Source organism: Anabrus simplex, chromosome 5 (assembly GCF_040414725.1).
Source record: "Anabrus simplex isolate iqAnaSimp1 chromosome 5, ASM4041472v1, whole genome shotgun sequence".
Classification (NCBI taxonomy): domain Eukaryota; kingdom Metazoa; phylum Arthropoda; class Insecta; order Orthoptera; family Tettigoniidae; genus Anabrus; species Anabrus simplex.
In genome coordinates, this window is record NC_090269.1 from 418433618 (window position 1) to 418459651 (window position 26034).

Sequence of the window (26034 nt, forward strand, 5' to 3'; positions counted from 1 at the left end):
TTCCATAACCTCTGAATGGTGTACGGTACCGTATGTCTTCTATGTTTAAAATATCGTGAAGATCATCAACGTTATCGTCATTCTTTCAAAGTGTGTTCAATGTTAAATGGATAAGTCGAATATTTTACAACGATTATATTACTGTCGACAATAAATACCACGAAAATAAACTGCTCGCTCGTTTCTTTTTTTCCGCTACACGCTGCTATACGACGCTTATACTAGGGTCCTGGACTGTATAAGCAATTCAGTGAATAACTATAACAGATGTATACACAGGCGGCTTATACACGGTTTATTAGTAATGAATTTCGCGTAAACGGTGTATAAACCTTGTATAAAAGTTATACACCGTTTATTAGTAAGACGGTACCAATATAAATGGTCCGTTAGAGGACATTACACGACCACTTTTAATACACTGTTGTTATTCAATAAGACCCAGTGGAAAAGGTTTCGGTATTTGTTCTCAAGTCTTTTTTCATGACTTTTAACACTGTCATCTGATCTTTAGATACGGTACATAGCCTATATTTTTCACTCTACATGTACATACGACATAAAATGCACGCATGTTGAGACAACATATCAAGTGTAACCATATCCCTGTTAGATAGTTTCTATTCATATATTCAGTAGTACACTTTCTTGCTATTTCCTCGTCCTCAGCAAAAACGTCTTAACAAGGTTTTACTGTACTTACATCCCACTAGAATTCAAATACTGGGAATAAGTTAATACTAGATAAGCAAAGGGGATATATAACTACCTTCAAGTTGCCATCAATGAAGCTTTGCACAAACTTTTTAATGTTATCAGCAGACAAGTCAGCCACATCAGGTTTGTACTTGGCCATGTCTTCCTCCAAGCGGATCAGTCTCATAGATGGGATCTCTTCTTTTCTCATACCAAAGAATTCCAGGATTCGCTGGTGATCTTCAGCATCAGCATCAATCGACACAAAGAGAACCTGTAACAAGAGCCATTTATTTATCTCTTCATTTCCTTACCACACAAGCTTCAATATCAAACGACATTCACCAGTCTCGATACATCGACTTATTTTACTTTACAATGGCGAAAAATGAAAGTATCCTCCTATTCAATACATCATATATTCCGTCATTAGACGGAGTAAACAAGTTCAGACATGTTTCGGCTCGTTAGAGCCATCTTCAGTGAAAAAATTAGGGGGTTGGAATAATTTACATAATATGAGTTGAAAAAATGCTAAAAAACATAATGAAAGCGCAAATGAAAAAACAAACAAAAGAGAGCCTAGACGGAAACAAAATAGCACAAATATACAATATTTACATCAATATGCAGAGCAAAAAACTTATTGCAACAAAATTCAGTGAAACAGGAGATAATTTGAAATAATAATTGATACTAAAAAACTGCGTTAACCTAAGAAACAAGGGAATGAGAAAACAAATGATGCAGATGGAAATGAATAATGGTAGCACATGGTGAGGTTGTGGACCTCATAGTTTACAAATTATTAGTTTATAAAAACGACAAAACAGTTTGAAATCGCTGTCAAAATCCTAGTGGAAACCCATCACATCAAAATGGTCAGGAGGAGAGCGGGAGCAAACATTTTGAGAGAAACCAAGCCTGAATTAACCTGCAGGCGAAAAGCCTGTGATAAGGAGAAAAACACCTTAAATTTAAGGCTTCAGAAATAGCAGCATTCTTAATATCTTCTCAAACTAGCGGTCCCTTTCTTCATTATTGTTTCATAATGTTGGCTGGTGTTTTGCCTTATTGTAGAGGGGTCGGAAGGGCCGCATATAAAAAATATGAGAAGCTGTGTTAGGTAGAAGACAGATGCATAGTAAATTGTAGTAATCTAGTGGAAACCGTCAATGAAGTTCTAATCTGTAATGGAAAAAATGAGGTTGTATGAGAAATATGGGTTGATAAGTAAAAAGTGTGGAATGGTTGTGAAGAAAGCTTAAACTTACGGTGTGCAGTAGGTGGTTGTCCTCTCTAGTGGCCTGGCTTTCTCAAAGTAACGGTCTCGTTCGCGTGATCGAGTCTATTGTTGGTTCGGCTGTGTCTGCTAGGATGGAAGGAGCGGAGGGGGAAGGGGAGGTACTGGGCTGGTTTGAGGAAGGGAGGGGTGTTGAGTTGGAGAGATGGAGGTGGGTTTGTTTGGCAAATATAAAGAATGAATGTTTCAAGAGGATGTTAGTTTACTCGCTGACTTCTAAAGCTCGAATGGTGTGGCCTTCTTAAAGTGACGGTCTCGGTCGCGTGATCGAGTCTATTGTTGGTTGGCTGTGTTTGTTAAGTTGGAAGGAGCGGAGGGGGAAGGGAGGTGCAGGGCTGGTTTGAGGAAGGGAGGGGATGTTGAGTTGGAGAGATGGAGGTGGGTTTGTTTGGCAAATATAAGGAATGAATGTTTCAAGAGGATGTTAGTTTACTCGCTGACTTCTAAAACTCGAATGGTGTGGCCTTCTTAAAGTGACGGTCTCGGTCGCGTGACCGAGTCTATTGTTGGTTGGCTGTGTTTGCTAGGTTGGAAGGAGCGGAGGGGGAGGGGTGGTGTGAGGAGGGGGGGGTGGTGAGTCGGGGAGATGGAGGTGGGGTTTGTTTGTGTTATGGAAATTCTGACAAATGTATGGAATGAATGTTTCAAGTAGAATGTTCTTTTTCTCGCTGACTTCATTTAAATTGTGAGTGGGGTTCATAAACTGATCTAAATCGATGTGGATGCTCTCGAGAATGTTGAGCAAGGTGCCTTTTTGCTCATAATGCAAGATCTTCAGGTCTTTGTCTATTGAAGTGTATTCGTGGCTGGATGTTTTATGGTGTTCGCTCATAGCTGAAAAACGATTATATTTGAGAGCGTTGCGATGTTCGGCGTATCTTATGACAAAATTGCGGCCTGTTTGACCTATGTAGCTGGAATTACAGGATTGGCACTTTAATTTGTAAACTCCGGAGTTCAAATATTTGTTGTTGATGTTGCTATTGTTATTGTTGACAGTGTGTGGATTGAAAATGAGTTTGGAGTTGGTGTGGGAGGTTCTGTAAGCTATTTTGATGCTGTGTTTCTTGAAAATATTAGAAATTTGGTAAATGCTACTATTATTGAAAGTGAATGTGGAAAATTTTTCTTTTGGAGCAGAATCTTTTACTAGGGTAGTCTTGGGTCTGCTTTTGTATCTATTGATGATTCTGCTGATGAAGGTTCTATTGTAACCATTGTGTTCTGCAATGTTGTAGATGGTATTAATTTCTTTTTTGAAATTCTTGCGAGATAAAGGGATAGTTAATGCTCTGAGGACCATGTTATTGTAAGCTGCTTTTTTATGTATGTCTGGGTGCACAGAGGTCTGATGGATGGTATTGATGGTGTGGGTGGGTTTCCTGTATATATTGAAGGATAAAGTGTTGTTGCTGTTGCGCATAATGGTAAAGTCCAGGTAATTAAGGGCTTTATTGTTTTCTGACTCTATGGTGAATTTTATATGTGGGTCAATAGAGTTGAGAAATCCAAGTACTGTGTTGCTGTTGGTAACGTGGGAGTCTAAAATAACAAAGGTGTCATCTACAAAGCGTGTCCAGTGTTGAATGCCATTGATCTTGCCAATGATGTGAGAATGTTCTAAATGATCAATGTAGATGTCTGCAAGGATTCCTGAAGCTGGTGACCCCATGGGAAGACCTATCTGTTGGTAAATGACATTATTGAAAGTGAAGAAATTGTTGTTCAAAGTAAATTCCAGAATTCGAATAAATTCATCTATTTCGCCTATACTTAAATTGCTGAATTTGGAGAGATTGTTTTTGATCAATTGTACGGTGCTGTTAACGGGAACATTAGCGTACATGTTAGTAATATCAAAAGAATGAAGAGTGTGGTGTTTGGATAAATTAAAGTGTTTGATCTTATTGCAGAATTCTAAGGAGTTCTTTACTGATGTGTTGGCTTGAAAACGATAGTGTGACTTGAGGAATTTGTGAATGAAACGAGATACTTCATAGGTCGGACTGTTTCTGAAATTGATAATGGGTCTTATGGGGATGTCTGTTTTATGGATCTTGGGTAGCGCTTTGGCTGTGGGAAGTTTCGGATTCATGATAATCATTTTGGATTTTTCAAGGTCATTAAACAGAAATGAAATGTTCTTGATGATGGTTTTTAGGTCTCTTTGTATTTTATTAGTTGGATCTTTTTTAGAGGTTATGAAGTTGTTGTCTGTAAAAAACGTGTGTGCTTTATTAACATAGTCACTTTTGTCCATGATTACGGTAGCATTTCCTTTGTCGGCTTTTGTTATAATTAAGTCGTTTTGTTTCACTTTTTTCTTAAGTTTGTTTACTTTAGCTACGTGCACTGTGTTGGGTTTAATGGTTTGTTGTTGATTGAGGATGGAAGATAGCTTGTGTTTGACTTCATATCGGACCTCTTCTTGTATATTAATTGGTAATTTATTAATGGCCAATTCAGATTCAGCTATGGTGGAAATTAAATTATCATGGTTAGAAGGATTACCCCAATTATGTTTAGGTCCCTTGCTCAGCACATCAAGATCATCGGCATCAAGAATGATTTTACTTAAGTTTACTACAGGTTGGTGAAAATCATTAGACCTTGTGTTATTTGAGTTGTTATGTTTGCTAAGTGTTGTTTTTGTTTTTGAAAGAGCATTCCATTTCTTGTCAAGTGTGTTTTGTTTCTTTAACAAAGTGAGGTTAAGTTTGTTGGAGACGTGGAATTGAAAGGACGTCCATTCGAGGGGGCAAAGGAGAGTGGAAACTTCTAAATGAGTTTCATATAGTTTGTGGTTCAGGAGAGATTTCTTTTTATGGAGAAATTTGATTTCCTCTTTAATCCAGATTTTATCGGTTTTAAGTTGAGTCGCGCGAGTTTTTGCTGTATTTCTGTGAGTTTTCTTGGTAAACTTAAGAAAATTGGGGGTTATGTCATTAATCAAGCATTTTTTCAAAAAACGTAAGTCTTGCCCTAATTTGGCGACCTTTATTTTGAGATTGCAATAAAGGTTGGCTTTCTTCTTTGCCTGGATGGCATTTCCATTACAAGATATCAGAATCATTCCGTATTGACGGTTTTCACTTTATAATGGCGAAAAATGAAAGTATCCTCCTATTCAATACATCATATATTCCGTCATTAGACGGAGTAAACAAGTTCAGACATGTTTCGGCTCGTTAGAGCCATCTTCAGTGAAAAAATTAGGGGGTTGGAATAATTTACATAATATGAGTTGAAAAAATGCTAAAAAACATAATGAAAGCGCAAATGAAAAAACAAACAAAAGAGAGCCTAGACGGAAACAAAATAGCACAAATATACAATATTTACATCAATATGCAGAGCAAAAAACTTATTGCAACAAAATTCAGTGAAACAGGAGATAATTTGAAATAATAATTGATACTAAAAAACTGCGTTAACCTAAGAAACAAGGGAATGAGAAAACAAATGATGCAGATGGAAATGAATAATGGTAGCACATGGTGAGGTTGTGGACCTCATAGTTTACAAATTATTAGTTTATAAAAACGACAAAACAGTTTGAAATCGCTGTCAAAATCCTAGTGGAAACCCATCACATCAAAATGGTCAGGAGGAGAGCGGGAGCAAACATTTTGAGAGAAACCAAGCCTGAATTAACCTGCAGGCGAAAAGCCTGTGATAAGGAGAAAAACACCTTAAATTTAAGGCTTCAGAAATAGCAGCATTCTTAATATCTTCTCAAACTAGCGGTCCCTTTCTTCATTATTGTTTCATAATGTTGGCTGGTGTTTTGCCTTATTGTAGAGGGGTCGGAAGGGCCGCATATAAAAAATATGAGAAGCTGTGTTAGGTAGAAGACAGATGCATAGTAAATTGTAGTAATCTAGTGGAAACCGTCAATGAAGTTCTAATCTGTAATGGAAAAAATGAGGTTGTATGAGAAATATGGGTTGATAAGTAAAAAGTGTGGAATGGTTGTGAAGAAAGCTTAAACTTACGGTGTGCAGTAGGTGGTTGTCCTCTCTAGTGGCCTGGCTTTCTCAAAGTAACGGTCTCGTTCGCGTGATCGAGTCTATTGTTGGTTCGGCTGTGCCTGCTAGGATGGAAGGAGCGGAGGGGGAAGGGGAGGTACTGGGCTGGTTTGAGGAAGGGAGGGGTGTTGAGTTGGAGAGATGGAGGTGGGTTTGTTTGGCAAATATAAAGAATGAATGTTTCAAGAGGATGTTAGTTTACTCGCTGACTTCAAAAACAAAAACAACACTTAGCAAACATAACAACTCAAATAACACAAGGTCTAATGATTTTCACCAACCTGTAGTAAACTTAAGTAAAATCATTCTTGATGCCGATGATCTTGATGTGCTGAGCAAGGGACCTAAACATAATTGGGGTAATCCTTCTAACCATGATAATTTAATTTCCACCATAGCTGAATCTGAATTGGCCATTAATAAATTACCAATTAATATACAAGAAGAGGTCCGATATGAAGTCAAACACAAGCTATCTTCCATCCTCAATCAACAACAAACCATTAAACCCAACACAGTGCACGTAGCTAAAGTAAACAAACTTAAGAAAAAAGTGAAACAAAACGACTTAATTATAACAAAAGCCGACAAAGGAAATGCTACCGTAATCATGGACAAAAGTGACTATGTTAATAAAGCACACACGTTTTTTACAGACAACAACTTCATAACCTCTAAAAAAGATCCAACTAATAAAATACAAAGAGACCTAAAAACCATCATCAAGAACATTTCATTTCTGTTTAATGACCTTGAAAAATCCAAAATGATTATCATGAATCCGAAACTTCCCACAGCCAAAGCGCTACCCAAGATCCATAAAACAGACATCCCCATAAGACCCATTATCAATTTCAGAAACAGTCCGACCTATGAAGTATCTCGTTTCATTCACAAATTCCTCAAGTCACACTATCGTTTTCAAGCCAACACATCAGTAAAGAACTCCTTAGAATTCTGCAATAAGATCAAACACTTTAATTTATCCAAACACCACACTCTTCATTCTTTTGATATTACTAACATGTACGCTAATGTTCCCGTTAACAGCACCGTACAATTGATCAAAAACAATCTCTCCAAATTCAGCAATTTAAGTATAGGCGAAATAGATGAATTTATTCGAATTCTGGAATTTACTTTGAACAACAATTTCTTCACTTTCAATAATGTCATTTACCAACAGATAGGTCTTCCCATGGGGTCACCAGCTTCAGGAATCCTTGCAGACATCTACATTGATCATTTAGAACATTCTCACATCATTGGCAAGATCAATGGCATTCAACACTGGACACGCTTTGTAGATGACACCTTTGTTATTTTAGACTCCCACGTTACCAACAGCAACACAGTACTTGGATTTCTCAACTCTATTGACCCACATATAAAATTCACCATAGAGTCAGAAAACAATAAAGCCCTTAATTACCTGGACTTAACCATTATGCGCAACAGCAACAACACTTTATCCTTCAATATATACAGGAAACCCACCCACACCATCAATACCATCCATCAGACCTCTGTGCACCCAGACATACATAAAAAAGCAGCTTACAATAACATGGTCCTCAGAGCATTAACTATCCCTTTATCTCGCAAGAATTTCAAAAAAGAAATTAATACCATCTACAACATTGCAGAACACAATGGTTACAATAGAACCTTCATCAGCAGAATCATCAATAGATACAAAAGCAGACCCAAGACTACCCTAGTAAAAGATTCTGCTCCAAAAGAAAAATTTTCCACATTCACTTTCAATAATAGTAGCATTTACCAAATTTCTAATATTTTCAAGAAACACAGCATCAAAATAGCTTACAGAACCTCCCACACCAACTCCAAACTCATTTTCAATCCACACACTGTCAACAATAACAATAGCAACATCAACAACAAATATTTGAACTCCGGAGTTTACAAATTAAAGTGCCAATCCTGTAATTCCAGCTACATAGGTCAAACAGGCCGCAATTTTGTCATAAGATACGCCGAACATCGCAACGCTCTCAAATATAATCGTTTTTCAGCTATGAGCGAACACCATAAAACATCCAGCCACGAATACACTTCAATAGACAAAGACCTGAAGATCTTGCATTATGAGCAAAAAGGCACCTTGCTCAACATTCTCGAGAGCATCCACATCGATTTAGATCAGTTTATGAACCCCACTCACAATTTAAATGAAGTCAGCGAGAAAAAGAACATTCTACTTGAAACATTCATTCCATACATTTGTCAGAATTTCCATAACACAAACAAACCCCACCTCCATCTCCCCGACTCACCACCCCCCCTCCTCACACCACCCCTCCCCCTCCGCTCCTTCCAACCTAGCAAACACAGCCAACCAACAATAGACTCGGTCACGCGACCGAGACCGTCACTTTAAGAAGGCCACACCATTCGAGTTTTAGAAGTCAGCGAGTAAACTAACATCCTCTTGAAACATTCATTCCTTATATTTGCCAAACAAACCCACCTCCATCTCTCCAACTCAACATCCCCTCCCTTCCTCAAACCAGCCCTGCACCTCCCTTCCCCCTTAACAAACACAGCCAACCAACAATAGACTCGATCACGCGACCGAGACCGTCACTTTAAGAAGGCCACACCATTCGAGCTTTAGAAGTCAGCGAGTAAACTAACATCCTCTTGAAACATTCATTCTTTATATTTGCCAAACAAATCCACCTCCATCTCTCCAACTCAACACCCCTCCCTTCCTCAAACCAGCCCAGTACCTCCCCTTCCCCCTCCGCTCCTTCCATCCTAGCAGACACAGCCGAACCAACAATAGACTCGATCACGCGAACGAGACCGTTACTTTGAGAAAGCCAGGCCACTAGAGAGGACAACCACCTACTGCACACCGTAAGTTTAAGCTTTCTTCACAACCATTCCACACTTTTTACTTATCAACCCATATTTCTCATACAACCTCATTTTTTCCATTACAGATTAGAACTTCATTGACGGTTTCCACTAGATTACTACAATTTACTATGCATCTGTCTTCTACCTAACACAGCTTCTCATATTTTTTATATGCGGCCCTTCCGACCCCTCTACAATAAGGCAAAACACCAGCCAACATTATGAAACAATAATGAAGAAAGGGACCGCTAGTTTGAGAAGATATTAAGAATGCTGCTATTTCTGAAGCCTTAAATTTAAGGTGTTTTTCTCCTTATCACAGGCTTTTCGCCTGCAGGTTAATTCAGGCTTGGTTTCTCTCAAAATGTTTGCTCCCGCTCTCCTCCTGACCATTTTGATGTGATGGGTTTCCACTAGGATTTTGACAGCGATTTCAAACTGTTTTGTCGTTTTTATAAACTAATAATTTGTAAACTATGAGGTCCACAACCTCACCATGTGCTACCATTATTCATTTCCATCTGCATCATTTGTTTTCTCATTCCCTTGTTTCTTAGGTTAACGCAGTTTTTTAGTATCAATTATTATTTCAAATTATCTCCTGTTTCACTGAATTTTGTTGCAATAAGTTTTTTGCTCTGCATATTGATGTAAATATTGTATATTTGTGCTATTTTGTTTCCGTCTAGGCTCTCTTTTGTTTGTTTTTTCATTTGCGCTTTCATTATGTTTTTTAGCATTTTTTCAACTCATATTATGTAAATTATTCCAACCCCCTAATTTTTTCACTGAAGATGGCTCTAACGAGCCGAAACATGTCTGAACTTGTTTACTCCGTCTAATGACGGAATATATGATGTATTGAATAGGAGGATACTTTCATTTTTCGCCATTGTAAAGTGAAAACCGTCAATACGGAATGATTCTGATAATTTGTAACATCGACTTATAACATATTGCTAAATAACAGAAGAATGATTACTGTATTTTGTTACAAACATTAATAAAAATTAACCAATAAATTTTATTTCCCAGGACTACTGAACCAAATCTCTTTTCACGTTCCACAAGGGCTCACAACCATAAATGATTTCACATTCAATGATCCAGAATATATCATTTTAAAAAAATGCCATATTGTTAATTTATTTCATAGAATTACACTGTAATTAACATGGCTCGGATTTTGATGGTGTCATTTTTTAACTGGTGCATAAATATTGTTAACATAAATAAATCCTGACCAGCCCCCCCCCCCCCCCGATTGCAGAAACGCATATTTATTAAATTGCCACTAATAAGGATGGACTTACAATGAGAGAAGGTATTATCACTGTAGTAGGTGTAAATTCACATTTAAGTTAATTTCCTGAAGAGCCTGAATACTGACATACGAAGCCCTTATGCATGCGTGCTCATTATGTTGCACATAAGTATTAATTGGGGGCAATTTCGCAGCCACAAGATCCAAATGTAAGTTTTATGATAAAGTTAGCGGTGAGCCAGGAAGGAAAGAGACATGCGTGAAAAAGGACGGACAGGGAAGAACACAACACAGCTCATAAACCTGTCCCTACCTGTCATAAACCATACAAAAAAGGTATAGAGATAAATTTTATGTAGTTCCTTTCACCCTTTTCGTATTAACACTAGGATTACCAAACATTCTTTCTACCTACTTTTACCGAAGCGGTCATTTTGACCGATAGTGGCAGGTATTCGTTTCTTGAGGATATTGATGTCTGAAAAAGGTTTGAATTTAGTATAAAAACATCATAGACCATAATTTAATTATCATGCATGACTTGTAAACACTATTATGAATAAATAAATAAATAAATAAACAAATAAGTACACTAGTAAGGCAGAATGTTCTTCTTACACACTTTACCTTACATTATATACATATGTGCATGAATGTCACTCTCTGCTTTTCAACTTATTTTTCGCACTGAACACACACACACACTTTGCTTGGTCACCTTTGAATTGAAATTAACAACAGACCAGTTGTTTTAGAGATTACACACCTTTCAATTATCTTGTTCCCTTTGCACACTTCTTCCCTGATTGATGAAAAACTCAGCAAGACGCAATACTACGTGTTCACTTAGGGTCTGATCAGTGGGTCGCGTTTCTTCTTTTCCAAGATAGAAAAAATGTTCACAACATACTTGACTTCCACATCCACAATCAACCAAAATTTCATCCCAAACTTTTCTGGTTTATTGGCCATATACTGCATAAATGGGCATCTAGCATTCGATGGAAAGAGCTGTTCATCCACGGTAATGTTCTCACTTGGTCTGAAGCAAATAGTAAAATTAGATATAAATTTGTCCCGCACAACAGGTACAAGCGCCAATCTATCAATTTTCAGGTGATCCCTGCTGGTAGATTTGTCATCGAATCGAAGAAACCTCATGATATCCAGGAAATGGTTTCGTGCCACAGTTTGGGAGAAAATTCCAGGACCTCACTTTTGTGACCACAGATCGAGAACGTTCGTGTCAGCTCCATAAGTTCCGCGTACGTATAAAATACCAATGACAGCGTCCAATTCTTCCAAAGAAAGTGTCCGTTCAGGATTGTTCAGAACTTCGCGGGCTCCAATCTCAGTATATCATTCGATGTGGCGCTGCTTGGATTCGTCAATAAAAAGACGACAAGCTGTAGCGGCACAAGTTCCTTCAATGTGGCGTTTTGCATGTCCTGTTAGGCCTCGGACTTCCCTCAGTATATTTTACAGTCCTCGACGGCCTGGCAGGCTTTGTAGATCGACAAGAGTCTGCACTGTTCCATCCAAAGAGACTTCTTTCTCGCCGACCGTCATATGCTGACCACGCCCATATGTTGACATACCACAGCGTATGCTCGGCCTTCTGTAGTTGATATCGTGCTCCTTGCTAGTAATTTCATTATCTTCCTTAGTGTTTCCTTCACCTGAAAAATGTAATACCAAACTTACTTACACTGTGCGCAGAATTACGTAAATACAAAATGACTAACTTCAAATAGTCTTACCTTTGTCATCAGCTACTTTGCCAGTGTGCGTGCATCGCCATTTGGCGGGTAGTTCCCTAACCTTTGAGGTCAAGGCTGCTGTGTGATTTCATGTTCACGTGGAAATTCTGCAGGCTCGGCGCAACTAGAGTCACTATCCGAACTATTTCCGTTTGTCAAGTTATACAGGTCTTCGCAATTATCGAGGTCTAAATCAGTCCCAGCTTCATCGCTTGATTGTGATGGGGAAATTATATGCTTATGCCTCAGAATTTCGGCATCCATTTGCAGACTATATGGGAACATGCTTCCTCTAGGGAATTACAATCGGAAAATGTAGTTTGAATGTTTGTAACGAGTGAACACGACAATTGACAGCACGTTACGATTGCACACCTTTCATTACTGAACTAATACTGACTATATTTTCCTGTCAGTGTATTTGTATCATGTTTGAAAAGAGCCATCGGCTGTCCCATCGCAGCACAACGATAAGTTCTATCCTATACTACGGTAATAAAGTACACTGTAACTGCTTGTTAGAGTGATATCCCGTTCTAAATGAATGCCACAAAAGTCTGATGGGGTAGCTACTGCAATACCGGTCAAAATGACCGCCCGGTAAAAGTAGGTATATGACCTCATAGCGCTAACTAGAAACGAGTTACGGGTTTTTGAAGCTATGTACTGAAAAGTACACTAAATATCGTTAAAAGCCACTGAAGGGTTTGCATGTTCTAACCGTATAACGAGAGTGATAGCGAAAACAAAACTGAAAACGGTCATTTTGACCGCTGCGGTAAACGTAGTGTTAACCAATTTCCATTTCCGTTTCTCTTTGATCTTTTCCAAGATTTCTGCAGTGACCAAGGATTTTCTTGCAGCCAGTTCTGGAGGCCTTATTACTGCTTCTGCCATGGTGTAGACAGTATCTCAGTGTACACCACCTTGAATTTACCTCATTAGTTGTTACAGGGTTTTCCTGTAGATTCCTGTTAATTTCTGTCTGATTCAATGTCTGCACCACAATACCGAAGGTCTATGTAAGTTTCTGGATCAACAGCTATGTAATCAATTTAACAGTTTTCTGCCACCATTTATTGGTAATGTGAAAGAGGATGAGAGTGATGATATGGATCTGCTCATTTATGAATGAAACTGTGTATGAACAGATATTCCATTATGTGTGTGTATGTGTTTAAAAAGGAACTGTATCAATGTTAAGATCAATAATTTGATAATTGAGCCAAGTAATAGAGGAGGTTACGTCCCCATAACCGGTCCTCAATTGGCTCAATGTAGCTTAAATTTTAAAAATTTCTACCACCATTTATTGGTAATGTGGTAGAGGGTAAGTGTCATGATATGCTTCTGTTATTTATGAATAATACCTCCTTCAGGGGTGCAACTCAAACCAACTGTAACCAACAAAAATCTTCAACTTCTTGTGACAGAATTCAACTAATTGTTGCCCTCGTTTGTTCCCTTTGCCTGGACCAAACTTTCCCACTTTGTTTTCTTCACTACCTTCTCTGACTACCGCAACGGAGTCGCCCATTAGTATCACACTATTAGGGCCGGTATTATAATGAGGGTTTAAACTCAAGATTAAGTTAAGCTGTAACTTGAGTTTAAACCGATCACGAGTCTTACAATGGCCGGCCTAAGTTAAAATGAGGTGAAGAAGGAAATATATGATCTTGGTAGCAGTGAATTGAGACAAAAGAAGATGACTGACGATAATGTTTTGCAGTGACTTGCACGAAAAGATGACTATCGATAATGTTTTGTTTACTTCTTGTAGTTAAAATGGCGGATAAAAGCAATAAACGTTGTCCTAATTTTACTTGTAAGGAAATAGAATTGCTTGTGCAATTAGTACAGAAATATTTATATAGTCCGTGAAACAGTGGCCTTATGAATTCCTTCTAAATCTCTCATTTTAATAAATATACCGGGAGGCATAAAACCGCAATGCTATTAGTAGCTGACTGAGGGGTTCTAGAGCATGATTTCTGAAATAGAAGGAAGTTACTTTATTTTCTAAAATTTATACTTTTGACATTCAAACAGTCCAAATAGTCATTTTTACATTTTTAACTTTCCGTTGCATGTTTTATTCTAGCACCAATTTGCTGAAGTAGAGTTATGACAGTCTGTTTTGTAAGCCTAAGTCTATTTAAAAACTGTTTTTCATTCCATATATGAAAGTCCCCTTGCTCGGAAAACTCGTAGTGCCCGTGGTCGTTCAATTTGAACCACTTCTTCGCCATCGCTTAGCATTTCTTCAAACACCTAAAAAATATCTTAGAGATCCATTCGTTCTGCTATGTATTCTTAAACTTCAGTTTAAACGGTAGATGAGTGGCAGTAAAATTAATATCTCGTTAAACTTAAGATTAAGTTTTATAATACACGACTAACAGATAAACTGAAGTTTAAACTGAATCAACAGTTTAAACTTCTATTATAATACCGGCCCTTAGTCGCCTCCGTAGACATGAAAATATCATCTATTTGTTCGTATAGTTAGCCTACTTCCTCACTTGCGCTGGTTGAGGTTGACATGTAGACCTGTATGACAAAATGAATCAGTGTTGATCACAAGGACATCATCAAATAAGAACTTACTATCACAGGTCCAAATGGGCTATCAGGTGATCCGGAATGACAGGTACACTTCCAGAATGGATTATGTGGTATTCTGAACTTCCAAATTTTCCTTCAGTTCTGCATCTCATTTCTGAGAGTCCCGGTAAACTGATGCCTAGCCTTGCCATTTCGGCTATTAATACCTCCATCTTTCTGGGTTTCAACACTGTTTGGGCATTCCACACCATAACTGTATGACTGGGATTTTGTTTGATGAAGACCTAATAAACAGGTTTTTTTTTTTTTTTCTCCTGCCAGGCCAGACTGCGTATGCTAAGCAAGAGTAGCACTCCCTATATATTTAATTGCAGTGCCATCAGAGAGGAAATCTTAGGAAATATAATGCAGAATTTTGAAGGACCTATAACCACACTTTCCTCTCTTGTACGTGTGTTAGGAAAACCATGCTTACCAAGCTCTCTAACTATGCCCTGAAAGATGCTATACAACCTGAGAGTAGACCATGCATTTGGATAAGCTCTTTAACTATGCCCTGAAAGATGCTATACAACCTGAGAGTAGACCATGCATTTGGATATCGTGCAAAATCACCATTTTATAAAATATTACCAAGGTGCATACCATATAATGTACATGGGTATATGCAAATAATCCCTGCACCGTAATCTTAGGAAGGAAAATCTAGAAAAAATAAGCTTCTTTGTATTAGTGTAGCTTTGTTAAATATGCATATTGAAAACTGAAAATAGCACACTAGTCTCCATTGAAAACCTACAACCTGTTCAATCAATCACTACTGATCTGCATTTAGCGCAGTCGCCCAGGTGGCAGATTTCCTATCTGTTGTTTTCCTAACCTTTTCTTAAATGATTGCAAAGATTTTGAAAATTTATTGAACATCTCCCTTGGTAAGTTATTCCAATCCCTAACTCCCCTTCCTATAAACGAATATTTGCCCCAATTTGTCCTCTTGAATTCCAACTATCGTCATATTGTAATCTTTCCTACTTTTAAAGACACCATCCAAACTTATTCGTCTACTGATGTCCTCCCATGCCATCTATCCACTGACAGCTCGAAACATACCACTTAAAATACCAATATAAATGGTCCATTATTGGACATTATAAATTCTCCAGCTCACTCCAGCCTAGCACACGGGGGCGAAACGCTGGCAACCAGGAGTGAGTTAGCTGGAGAATTTATAATGTCCAATAAGGGACCATTTATATTGGTATTATAAATTTACTCACTCGGAACAAATATTTCAGATTCCCTATGGGAATCAACATCTATATCACATACCACTTAGTCGAGCAGCTCGTCTCCTTTCTCCAAAGTCTTCCTAGCCCAAACTTTGCAACATTTTCGTAACGCTACTCTTTTGTCGGAAATCACCCAGAACAAATCGAGCTGCTTTTCTTTAGATTTTTTCCAGTTCCTGAATCAAGTAATCCTGGTAAGGGTCCCATATACTGGAACCATACTCTAGTTGGGGTCTCACCAGAAACAAATATGCTCTCTCCTTTACATCCTTACTACAACCCCTAAATACTCTCATAACCATGTGCAGAGATCTGTACCCTTTATTTACAATTCCATTTATGTGATTACCCCTATGACGATCTTTCCTTATATTAATACCTAGGTATTTACAATGATCTCCAAAGGGAACTTTCACCCCATTAACGCAGTAATTAAAACTGAGAGGACTTTTCCTATTTGTGAAATTCACAACCCGACTTTTATCCCCGTTTATCATCATACCATTGCCTACTGTCCATCTCACAACACTATCGAGGTCACCCTGCAGCCGCTCACAATCTTGTAACTTATTAGAGTAACATCATCTGCAAAAAGCCTTATCTCTGATTCAACTTCTTTACACATATCATTGACATATATATAAAAAAAAAAGTCCAATAATACTGCCTTGAGAAATTCCCCTCTTAATTTTTACAGGGACAGACAAAGCCTCACTTTAATTCTCTGAGTTCTATTTTCTAGAAACAGAGCCACCCATTCAGTCACTCTTTTGTCTAGACCAATTGCACTCATTTTTGCTAGTAGCCTCCCATGATCTACCCTATCAAATGCCTTAAGACAGGTCAATCGCAATACAGTCCAATTGACCTCCTGAATCCAGGATATCTGCTATATCTTGCTGGAATCCTACAAGTTGGGCTTCAGTGGAATAACCTTTCCTAAACCCAAACTGCCTTCTATCAAACCAGTTATTAATTTTGTAAACATGTTTAATATAATCAGAAAGAATGCTTTCCCAAAGCTTACATACAATGCATGTCAAGCTGACTGGCCTGTAATTTTTGGCTTTATGTCTATCACTCTTTCCTTTATATACAGGGCTTACTATAGCAACTCTCAATTCATTTGGTAAAGTTCCTTCATGCAACAATAATCAAATAAGTACTTCAGATATGGTACTATATCCCAACCCATTGTCTTTAGTATATCCCCCAGAACCCTATCAATTCCAGCTGCTTTTCTAGTTTTCAACTTTTGTATCTTATTGTAAATGTCATTGCTGTCATAGGTAAATTGTAATACTTCTTTAGTTTTAGTCACCCCCTCTATCTGGATATTATCCTTGTAACCAACAATCTTTACATAGTGTTGACTGAATACTTCTGCCTTTTGAAGATCCTCGCATACACGCTCCCCTTGTTCATTAATGATTCCTGGAATGTCCTTGGAACCTGTTTCTGCCTGAAAGTACCTATACATACTCTTCCATTTTTCACTAAAATTAGTATGGTCACCAATTATGCTTGCCATCATGTTATCCTTAGCTGACTTCCTTGCTTGATTCAGTTTCCTAGTAAGATCACCTGCTGCAGTCACGTTCCTTTCCTTATCGTTTCCCACATAGCTGATTATCTTATCAAATAATTCTGAATGAGCATCTGCGCTACCCTTCCCTGGTCTGTACACTCCATAGACATCAAGTTGCCTATTATCTTTAGAGATGAGCCTTACCCCTAGAATTTCATGTTATTCATCTTTAACTTTTTCGTAGCTTACAAATTCTTCTTTCACAAGAACGAATACTCCCCCTCCTACCATTTCTAAACTACCCGTACGATACACCCTCCAGTTTACTTGTTACAAATTTCATGTTTGGTCCGTATTGAAATGTACATCAGTTTAAGATATTACCAAAATTTATTAGGATCAACCTATTCAATACAATTGAGTTTCCAAAGTTAGGATTTAAATCTTATTACACTAAAAGTGAAGGGACATGTTTCGCCCTTTATAAGGGCATCATCAGCCTTTTTACACTCATACCTCAAAGATAAAAATCAGGATCCTGATTGTCATGGTCAAAAATATAAAAATGAGAATATAAGATTGGAAATGAGTATTATACAATGTGAGACATTGTGGACAAAAACCTATGTGGAGTTACAAGTTCTATCAAAAGAAAAAAGGAGACACCATGGTGGAATGACAGAGTGAAAACAGCGGTGAAAGAAAGAAACCAAATAAAGAAGGCAGTGGACAAGGAAAAACAGAAACAGGGACAAGAACGAAATGAACAAGAAATACAAAGACTTCAAGGAGTATACAGGAACAAGAAACTTGCTGTAAAGAACATTGTAAGTGAAGAAAAAGAGAAGAAATGGAATGAGTTTGCAGACAAACTGGAATACGACAGTAGAGGAAATATGAAATTGCTATACAGAGTAGTGAAAAACAAGCGAAGGGATCAAGAGACCATAAAAGCAATAGAACGTGATGATGGAACTCTGGCACAAGAAGAGGGAGAAATTAAACAAGAACTCAAGATCTATTTCGAAAAGCTGCTGAATGGAGATACAGAAAACATAACAACGGATAGAGGAGAGCCAAGTCGAGGAACCACAACTGAACCACCAATTACATGGCTTGAGGTTGAAAATGCGCTCAAGAGCATGAAGAAAGGAAAGGCAGTGGGCATAGATGAACTAAGTGCAGATATGCTGAAAGCAGCGGGAGTTCCAGGAATCCAATGGCTCTATAGACTACTCAACAAGATATGGGAGGAAAATACTATTCCTGAGGACTGGAAGATGGGCATCATTGTACCTCTGTTCAAGAAAGGAAGCCGACGAAAATGTACTAATTACCGTGGTATCACACTACTGTCTCATGTCCTGAAAATATTGGAAAAAATAATAGAGACCAGAATCAGAGATATTGTTGAACCAATTTTGGAAGAAGAGCAGTATGGTTTCAGACCAGGAAGGTCAACTACAGACCTTATATTTGCAAATAGGATGCTAATGGAAAAATACTGGGAAAAGAACAAGCCTTTATTTCTAATATTTTTGGACACTGAGAAAGCATACGACAGTGTACTAAGGGAAAGAATTTGGCAATGCATGAAAGAACTTCAAGTGCGAGACAGCCTCATAGACAAAGTGAAAATGTTGTATAGTGGGAACAGAAGCTGTATTCAAGTAGGATGTGGTTTGTTGGACTGGTTTGAAACAAAGAGAGGAGTGCAGCAGGGCAACTCATTGTCACCACTTCTATTTATTATTGTAATGGATGTAGTAATGAAATCTATTAAAATGAAAGAACATGGAGATATCAAAGCCTTCACATTTGCAGATGATGATGCGATCAGGAGTGACTCAGAAGAGGAATTGGGAGAGAGAATACAAAGCTGGAATGAGGAGTGTAAGAAATATGGTTTAAACATCAGCAAGACCAAGACGGTGGTGATGAAAGTGTATGGGGAAGGAGCAGAACCAATAGTCATGTTAAATGAAGCTCAACTGGACAGCGTTCCAGTTTTCAAATACTTGGGTAGCGTTATATCAAATGACAACCTAGCAAAACATGAGGTGAACAATCGAATCAATAAGGCAGCACAATTTTACCACCAGGTAAGACACCTGCTGTGGGATGAGCAAATACCCATGAAAACAAAAATGACATTGTACACGTCCTATTATACACCAATTCTTACATACAGTCTCGAAACCACAACACTGACCAATAGAGATAATTCCAAACTTCAGGCAGCTGAAATGAAATTCCTACGCACTATGATCCAGAAAACCAGGAAAGACAAGATTAGGAATAAGAAAATTAGAGAAGAAGTAGGAATAGACGATTCTCTCCTCAATAAGATTCAGATATCAAGACTGAAGTGGTTTGGCCACATGAAGAGGATGCCAGTAAACAGAAATGCAAGGAAGGAATTTGACAGAAAGGTAGAAGGAAGACGACCCGTGGGAAGGCCACGAAGGAAATGGATAGATTTAGTTAAGAGCGATGTACTGCTGAGAGGTCATGATTGGGACAAGTTTGTGGAGGAAGAATGGTACAAGGACAGGATGAGATGGAGGAGGCTCATATACCACACCCGGGAAACTGGAGATGGTTTAGGATGATGATGATGACGTAACTATTTCGCCAGTGAAATACTTTATTCTGTTGAAACCCTTCTTCTTTCAATAATGTGATAATGTTGTAAATTTTGTCGTAATTGTTATTGATTAACGTCCTTGTTCCCTTACTGAATTGCATCCTGGCTGTGAGGATGCTACGACTCAAGATGTAAGTGATGTGCACAAGATCAGCTGTTTGAACTGACTGACCCTGATATTATTGGTTTTTTTAATGCTAACGAAAATGAGGATAATGAAGAAGAAGAAGGAGGAGAAGGCATTGCAGAACAAAAGGAGGAAACGTTGACTCACAGTGGAGGATTATCGTCGATGGCAGGATCTCGCAGCAAGAAAACGTGAATCAGCAGGCAAGTAGACATTGTTGACAACTTTCTTTTCGTAAGACATTTGGAATGTTTTCATTCAATACTGCATCTACTGTACTGTTCTGCAATGCCTTCCAATGTTTTCCATGTCTTCTTGTACCACCTCTTCTCCATGTTCAACCTCACTCAACAATATGTTCCAAGACTTTCTAATGGCGTTGTTTCAACTTCTCCCCAAGACTGCGCTATCCAGCATGCCACGTCTTTCATGTTGTTTCGTTTTAACTTTTCTATCATGTCGTTGCCATTGCTATTGGGATGAAAGGAGTTTCCACCGATATTTCCTCTTCAGTGTTTCCAGCACACCTTGGTCCATTGGCGGCATAATGATGTCACGTTAGGAGGGAGGAACATAACTTTGATGTCACCATTTCTAAGTTGTTCTTCGTTTGGGTGTGATGGAGATGAATAGATTTTCTAGGGAGATTGTTTGAAGCTAGAAATATTTCTACATCTGGAACAAACTGGTGGTTCATGTTTGTGGGTTACTGTAGTCACGTCCTAGTTTATGAAGCATGGGCAATGGCTGAGTGGCCTAGTAAGTGGTCCTGAGAGTCAGGATACCAGTTGCTATGGAATGGGAGTGGGCATCTCGGACATATTCTGAGTCCTGGCCCTCCTTGTGCTCACGTGGCTAGGACTATACAATCCACCGGTGGTCCATAACCCGTTAGAGGAGAGATCCTCACTTGGACTATGTGCAAGTAGGGTAGCATCCTGCTTCATGAATCTACCGAGCTCAGAACATTTTAAGCAAGCCTCGGACCTATGGGAGTAACGGAGTCCCACTATTATTTGACAGGCGAGGGACTCCTTGGAAACGACTTGGCGAGCGAAATGGAATTCGATGGGGAGCTATCAATATTAATGGGGCTTATGGAAGAAAGTAGAACTGGCTGAGTCAGCAAAGAGGATGCATCTGGATGTGCTAGGAGTAAGTGATATTCGGGTAAGGGGAGATAACGAGGAAGAGATAGGAGATTATAAAGTGTACTTGACGGGTGTTAGAAAGGGAAGGGCAGAGTTTGGGTTAGGGCTCTTTATCAGGAATACCATTGCACGGAAAACAGTTTCTGTTAGGCACGTAAATGAGCGAATGATGTGGGTAGATTTGTCAGTTGGAGGAATTAGGTCAAGAATTGTGTCCGTGTATTCACCATGTGAGGGTGCAGATGAGGATGAAGTTGACAAGTTTTATGAAGCATTGAGTGACATCGTGGTCAGGGTCAACAGCAAGGATAGAATAGTGCTAATGGGCGATTTCAATGCGAGAGTTGGGAATAGAACTGAAGGATACGAAAGGGTGATTGGTAAATGTGGGGAAGATATGGAAGCTAATGGGAATGGGAAGCGTTTGCTGGACTTCTGTGCTAGTATGGGTTTAGCTGTTACGAATACATTCTTCAAGCGTAAGGCTATTCACCGCTACACATGGGAGGCTAGGGGTACCAGATCCATAATAGACTATATTTTAACAGACTTTGAATTCAGGAAATCTGTTAGGAATGTACGAGTTTTCCGGGGATTTTTCGATGATACTGACCACTATCTGATCTGTAGTGAACTAAGTATCTGTAGGCCTAGGGTAGAGAAAGTGAAATCAGTCTGCAAACGAATAAGGGTAGAAAATCTCCAGGACGAGGAAATTAGACGGAAATACATGGATATGATTAGTGAGAAGTTTCGAACAGTAGACAGTAAGCAGGTTCAGGATATAGAATGTGAATGGGTGGCACACAGGGATGCTGTAGTAGAAACAGCAAGGGAATGCCTAGGAACAACTGTGTGTAAAGATGAGAAAAGGAGAACATGTTGGTGGAATGATGACTGAGAGCAGCTTGTAAACGTAAAAAGAAGGCTTATCAAAAATGGCTCCAAACAAGGGCCGAGGCAGACAGGGAGTTGTATGTAGATGAAAGAAACAGAGCGAAACAAATAGTTGTTGAATCCAAAAAGAAGTCATGTGAAGATTTTGGTAACAACCTGGAAAGGGTAGGTCAAGCAGCAGGGAAACCTTTCTGGACAGTCATAAGGAATCTTAGGAAGGGAGGGGAAAAGGAAATGAACAGTGTTTTGAGTAATTCAGGTGAACTCATAATAGATCCCAGGGAATCACTGGAGAGGTGGAGGGAATATTTTTAACATCTTCTCAATGTAAAAGAAAATCATCCTGGTGGTGGTGTGAACAGCCAAGCTCATGGGGAGGAGGAAAATTATGTTGGTGTAATTATGCTTGAGGAAGTGGAAAGGATGGTAAATAAACTCCATTGTCATAAGGCAGCAGGAATAGATTAAATTAGGCCTGAAATGGTGAAGTATAGTGGGAAGGCAGGGATGAAATGGCTTCACAGAGTAGTAAAATTAACCTGGAGTGTTGGTAAGGTACCTTCAGATTGGGCAAAGGCAGTAATTACACCTCTCTATAAGCAAGGGAACAGGAAGGGTTGCAACAACTATCGAGGTATCTCATTGATTAGTATACCAGTCAAAGTATTCACTGGCATCTTGGAAAGGAGGGTGCGATCAGTCATTGAGAGGAAGCTGATTGAAAACCAGTGTGGTTTCAGACCACATAGAGAGTGTCAGGATCAGATTTTCAGTATGCGCCAGGTAACTGAAAAATGCTACGAGAGGAATAGGCCGTTGTGTTTATGTTTCGTAGATCTAGAGAAAGCATATGACAGGGTACCAAGGAAAAAGATGTTCGCCATACTAGGGGACTATGGAATTAAAGGCAGATTATTAAAAGCAATCAACGGCATTTATGTTGACAATTGGGCTTCAGTGAGAATTGATGGTAGAATGAGTTCTTGGTTCAGGGTACTTACAGGGGTTAGACAAGGCTGCAATCTTTCACCTTTGCTGTTCGTAGTTTACATGGACCATCTGCTGAAAGGTATAAAATGGCAGGGAGGAATTCAGTTAGGTGGAAATGTAGTAAGCAGTCTGGCCTATGCTGACGACTTGGCCTTAATAGCAGATTGTGCCGAAAGCCTACAGTCTAATATCTTGGAACTTGAAAACAGGTGCAATGAGTATGGTATGAAAATTAGCCTCTCGAAGACTAAATTGATGTCAGTAGGTAAGAAATTCAACAGAACTGAATGTCAGATTGGTGATACAAAGCTAGAAAGGTCGATAATTTCAAGTATTTAGGTTGTGCGTTCTCCCAGGATGGTAATATAGTAAGTGAGATTGAATCAAGGTGTCCTAAAGCTAAAAGCTAATGCAGTGAGCTCGCAGCTGCGATCAACAGTATTCTGTAAGAAGGAAGTGAGCTCCCAGACGAAACTATCTTTACATTGGTCTGTTTTCAGACCAACTTTGCTTTACGGGAGCGAAAGCTGGGTGGACTCAGGATATCTAATTCACAAGTTAGAAGTAACAGGCATGAAAATAGCAAGAATGATTGCTGGTACAAACAGGTGGGAACAGTGGCAGGAGGGTACTCGGAATGAAGAGATAAAGGCTAATTTAGGAATGAACTCGATGGATGAAGCTGTACGCATAAACCGGCTTCGGTGGTGGGGTCATGTGAGGCGAATGGAGGAGGATAGGTTACCTAGGAGAATAATGGACTCTGCTATGGAGGGTAGTAAGAGAAGTAGAGGTAGACCAAGATGACTATGGTTAGACTCGGTTTCTAATGATTTAAAGATAAGAGTTGTAGAACTAAATGAGGCCACAACACTAGTTGCAAATCGAGGATTGTGGCGACGTTTAGTAAATTCACAGAGGCTTGCAGACTGAACGCTGAAAGGCATAACAGTCTATAATGATAATGTATGTATGTATAGATGGAAAAAACTGTGTTAAGAACAGTCTTTTAAGAAGTCAGCAGACATCCAAGCAGTCTTTTGATTCATGTAATGGACTGGAAGAGCATTAACAGAAATGTTTTTAAATGTCCTAGGCTTCTTTTCTTTAAAATTGTAAAACCCTCTTATTTACAACCACCTACTCAATACAATACAATACACTCATTGAATTATAAAATAATCATGAGGTGTCTTAAATAATAATCCTTGTTACTCTTTAACGAGTCCATTATTGCTGTTCTATGTTACATACGATTTTAGTTTTACTGCTAGCGTGTGAATATGGACTAGTTAACTTGCATTTCCTTCTGGCATCGAGATCATCTCTCCTACAGAATTCGCAACCATTGGAGATCACGTCATATCAAGCTTAGTTTCGTCGTTATGTGCCTTTTGACTGGTTCAATTTGGACTCCTACTATTCAATGAACTCTATTTCAACTCTTGTTTTTGCACAACTGAAGGAACTCCATCCTCAATAATTAATCCACGCTTCACGCATTGACGTATATTTTAATGTTCACACTATCTATTTTTTACTTTAACAACCCATGATTGTTTTTAACTTCACAGACTGCCATCGTTCAATGTATTCCACGACAAATTCTTGCTGTTAATCTGTACATATTGTTAGAATCTAAGTCTAATATTATATTATTACTTCTTATTAAGACATTGTTATTCTTTTAATATGAGGACACAATTTTGATCATTTTAAGCTCAGGGCCCTGACCTAGTCTTTGTACATTAACGGCTGATGATGTTCGCTATGCCGAACGAAACATGTCCCATTATTTAAGACACCTCATGATTATTTTATAATTCAATGAGTGTACTGTATTGTATTGTACTGAGTAGGTGGTTGTAAATAAAAGGATCTTACAATTTTAATATATTATCTTCAATAGGGTTCTATTATGAGATTAATTACATGTTCTTTGCTTTTCCGATCATAAGCAATTTTGCTTTTAAGTTACCAGTAATATTACTACAGGGAAGAACACTAACTCTTTCCTTACTACGCTTGTAGCGAGGTGCAGACGTCTTGGCTTGGACTGCGAGAGTTTTGATGGCAGCATCTTGAAATTCAGCCCGGTCTCATCACAATTAAAAATCTGATCACAGGTTAATCCTTCAGCAAGAATTATTTCTTGAACTACCCTTTTAAAATTCACAACCTAATTGGATTTACCTGACAGTTTCTCTCCACAGATATTAAGCTGCCCAATGCCGTACAGTTTTTTTTCCCCCCACCGATCAAGCCACCCAGCATTGGCAGTAAAATTAGGGTCCCCTGCATTTAACTCCTTCTGGAAAAACACCGCCATTTCTTGCAGAATGGGGCCAGATATTGACAAGGCGCTTTTCCTGGTTTTGAGTGAACCAAAGAAATCGGGCTTCACTTTTTCGTACTCACATTCTTCATTGTTTTTCTAATTTTCAGTGCATCACTTGTTGCTCTGGTAGAGCACTACTTTTCAATTTCTTCCCTCTTATCTTTCCAGTCTTCCACTGTAACTCGTCCAACACCATAATCTGAAGCCACTTTTTGAAGAGTTTCCCCTTTGTCCAGTCTCTTTAACCCACTCAACTTGTCTTCCACAGAAACAATCGCTTTCTTCCGTTTACTCGCCATACATAGTATATGAAAACTATAACATCCGCGCCCAACCAATACTACACTGAACAATCCTACCAACGACTGCCAGTGCTTGTTCCACAGTTGCACCCTCCACACCGGGTGTCCCAGAATTGCTTCCACCTAAAGTTCAAATTAAGCCTACCAGTGTCGGATAACACGGAATGTCGGATAAGCGAAGGTCGGTTGAGCGAATTTCTACTGTATACAGAAGGTCGTTCGGGATCTCTGGGGACAATGTTTGAAGGGTAATTAGCTTA

General features: G+C 38.8%; 1 protein-coding gene across 1 annotated transcript in view; it reads right to left on the reverse strand.

Annotated features, from left to right (window-relative positions):
• The window catches only part of Pdi (protein disulfide isomerase), a 168654-nt gene that overhangs the window by 53698 nt on the left and 88922 nt on the right, over window positions 1-26034 (reverse strand). Inside the window, exon 6 of the mRNA XM_067147785.2 lies at window positions 770-970. Within this exon, the coding sequence (XP_067003886.2) occupies window positions 770-970 (201 nt within the window). The remainder of the gene's footprint in view (window positions 1-769; window positions 971-26034) is intronic.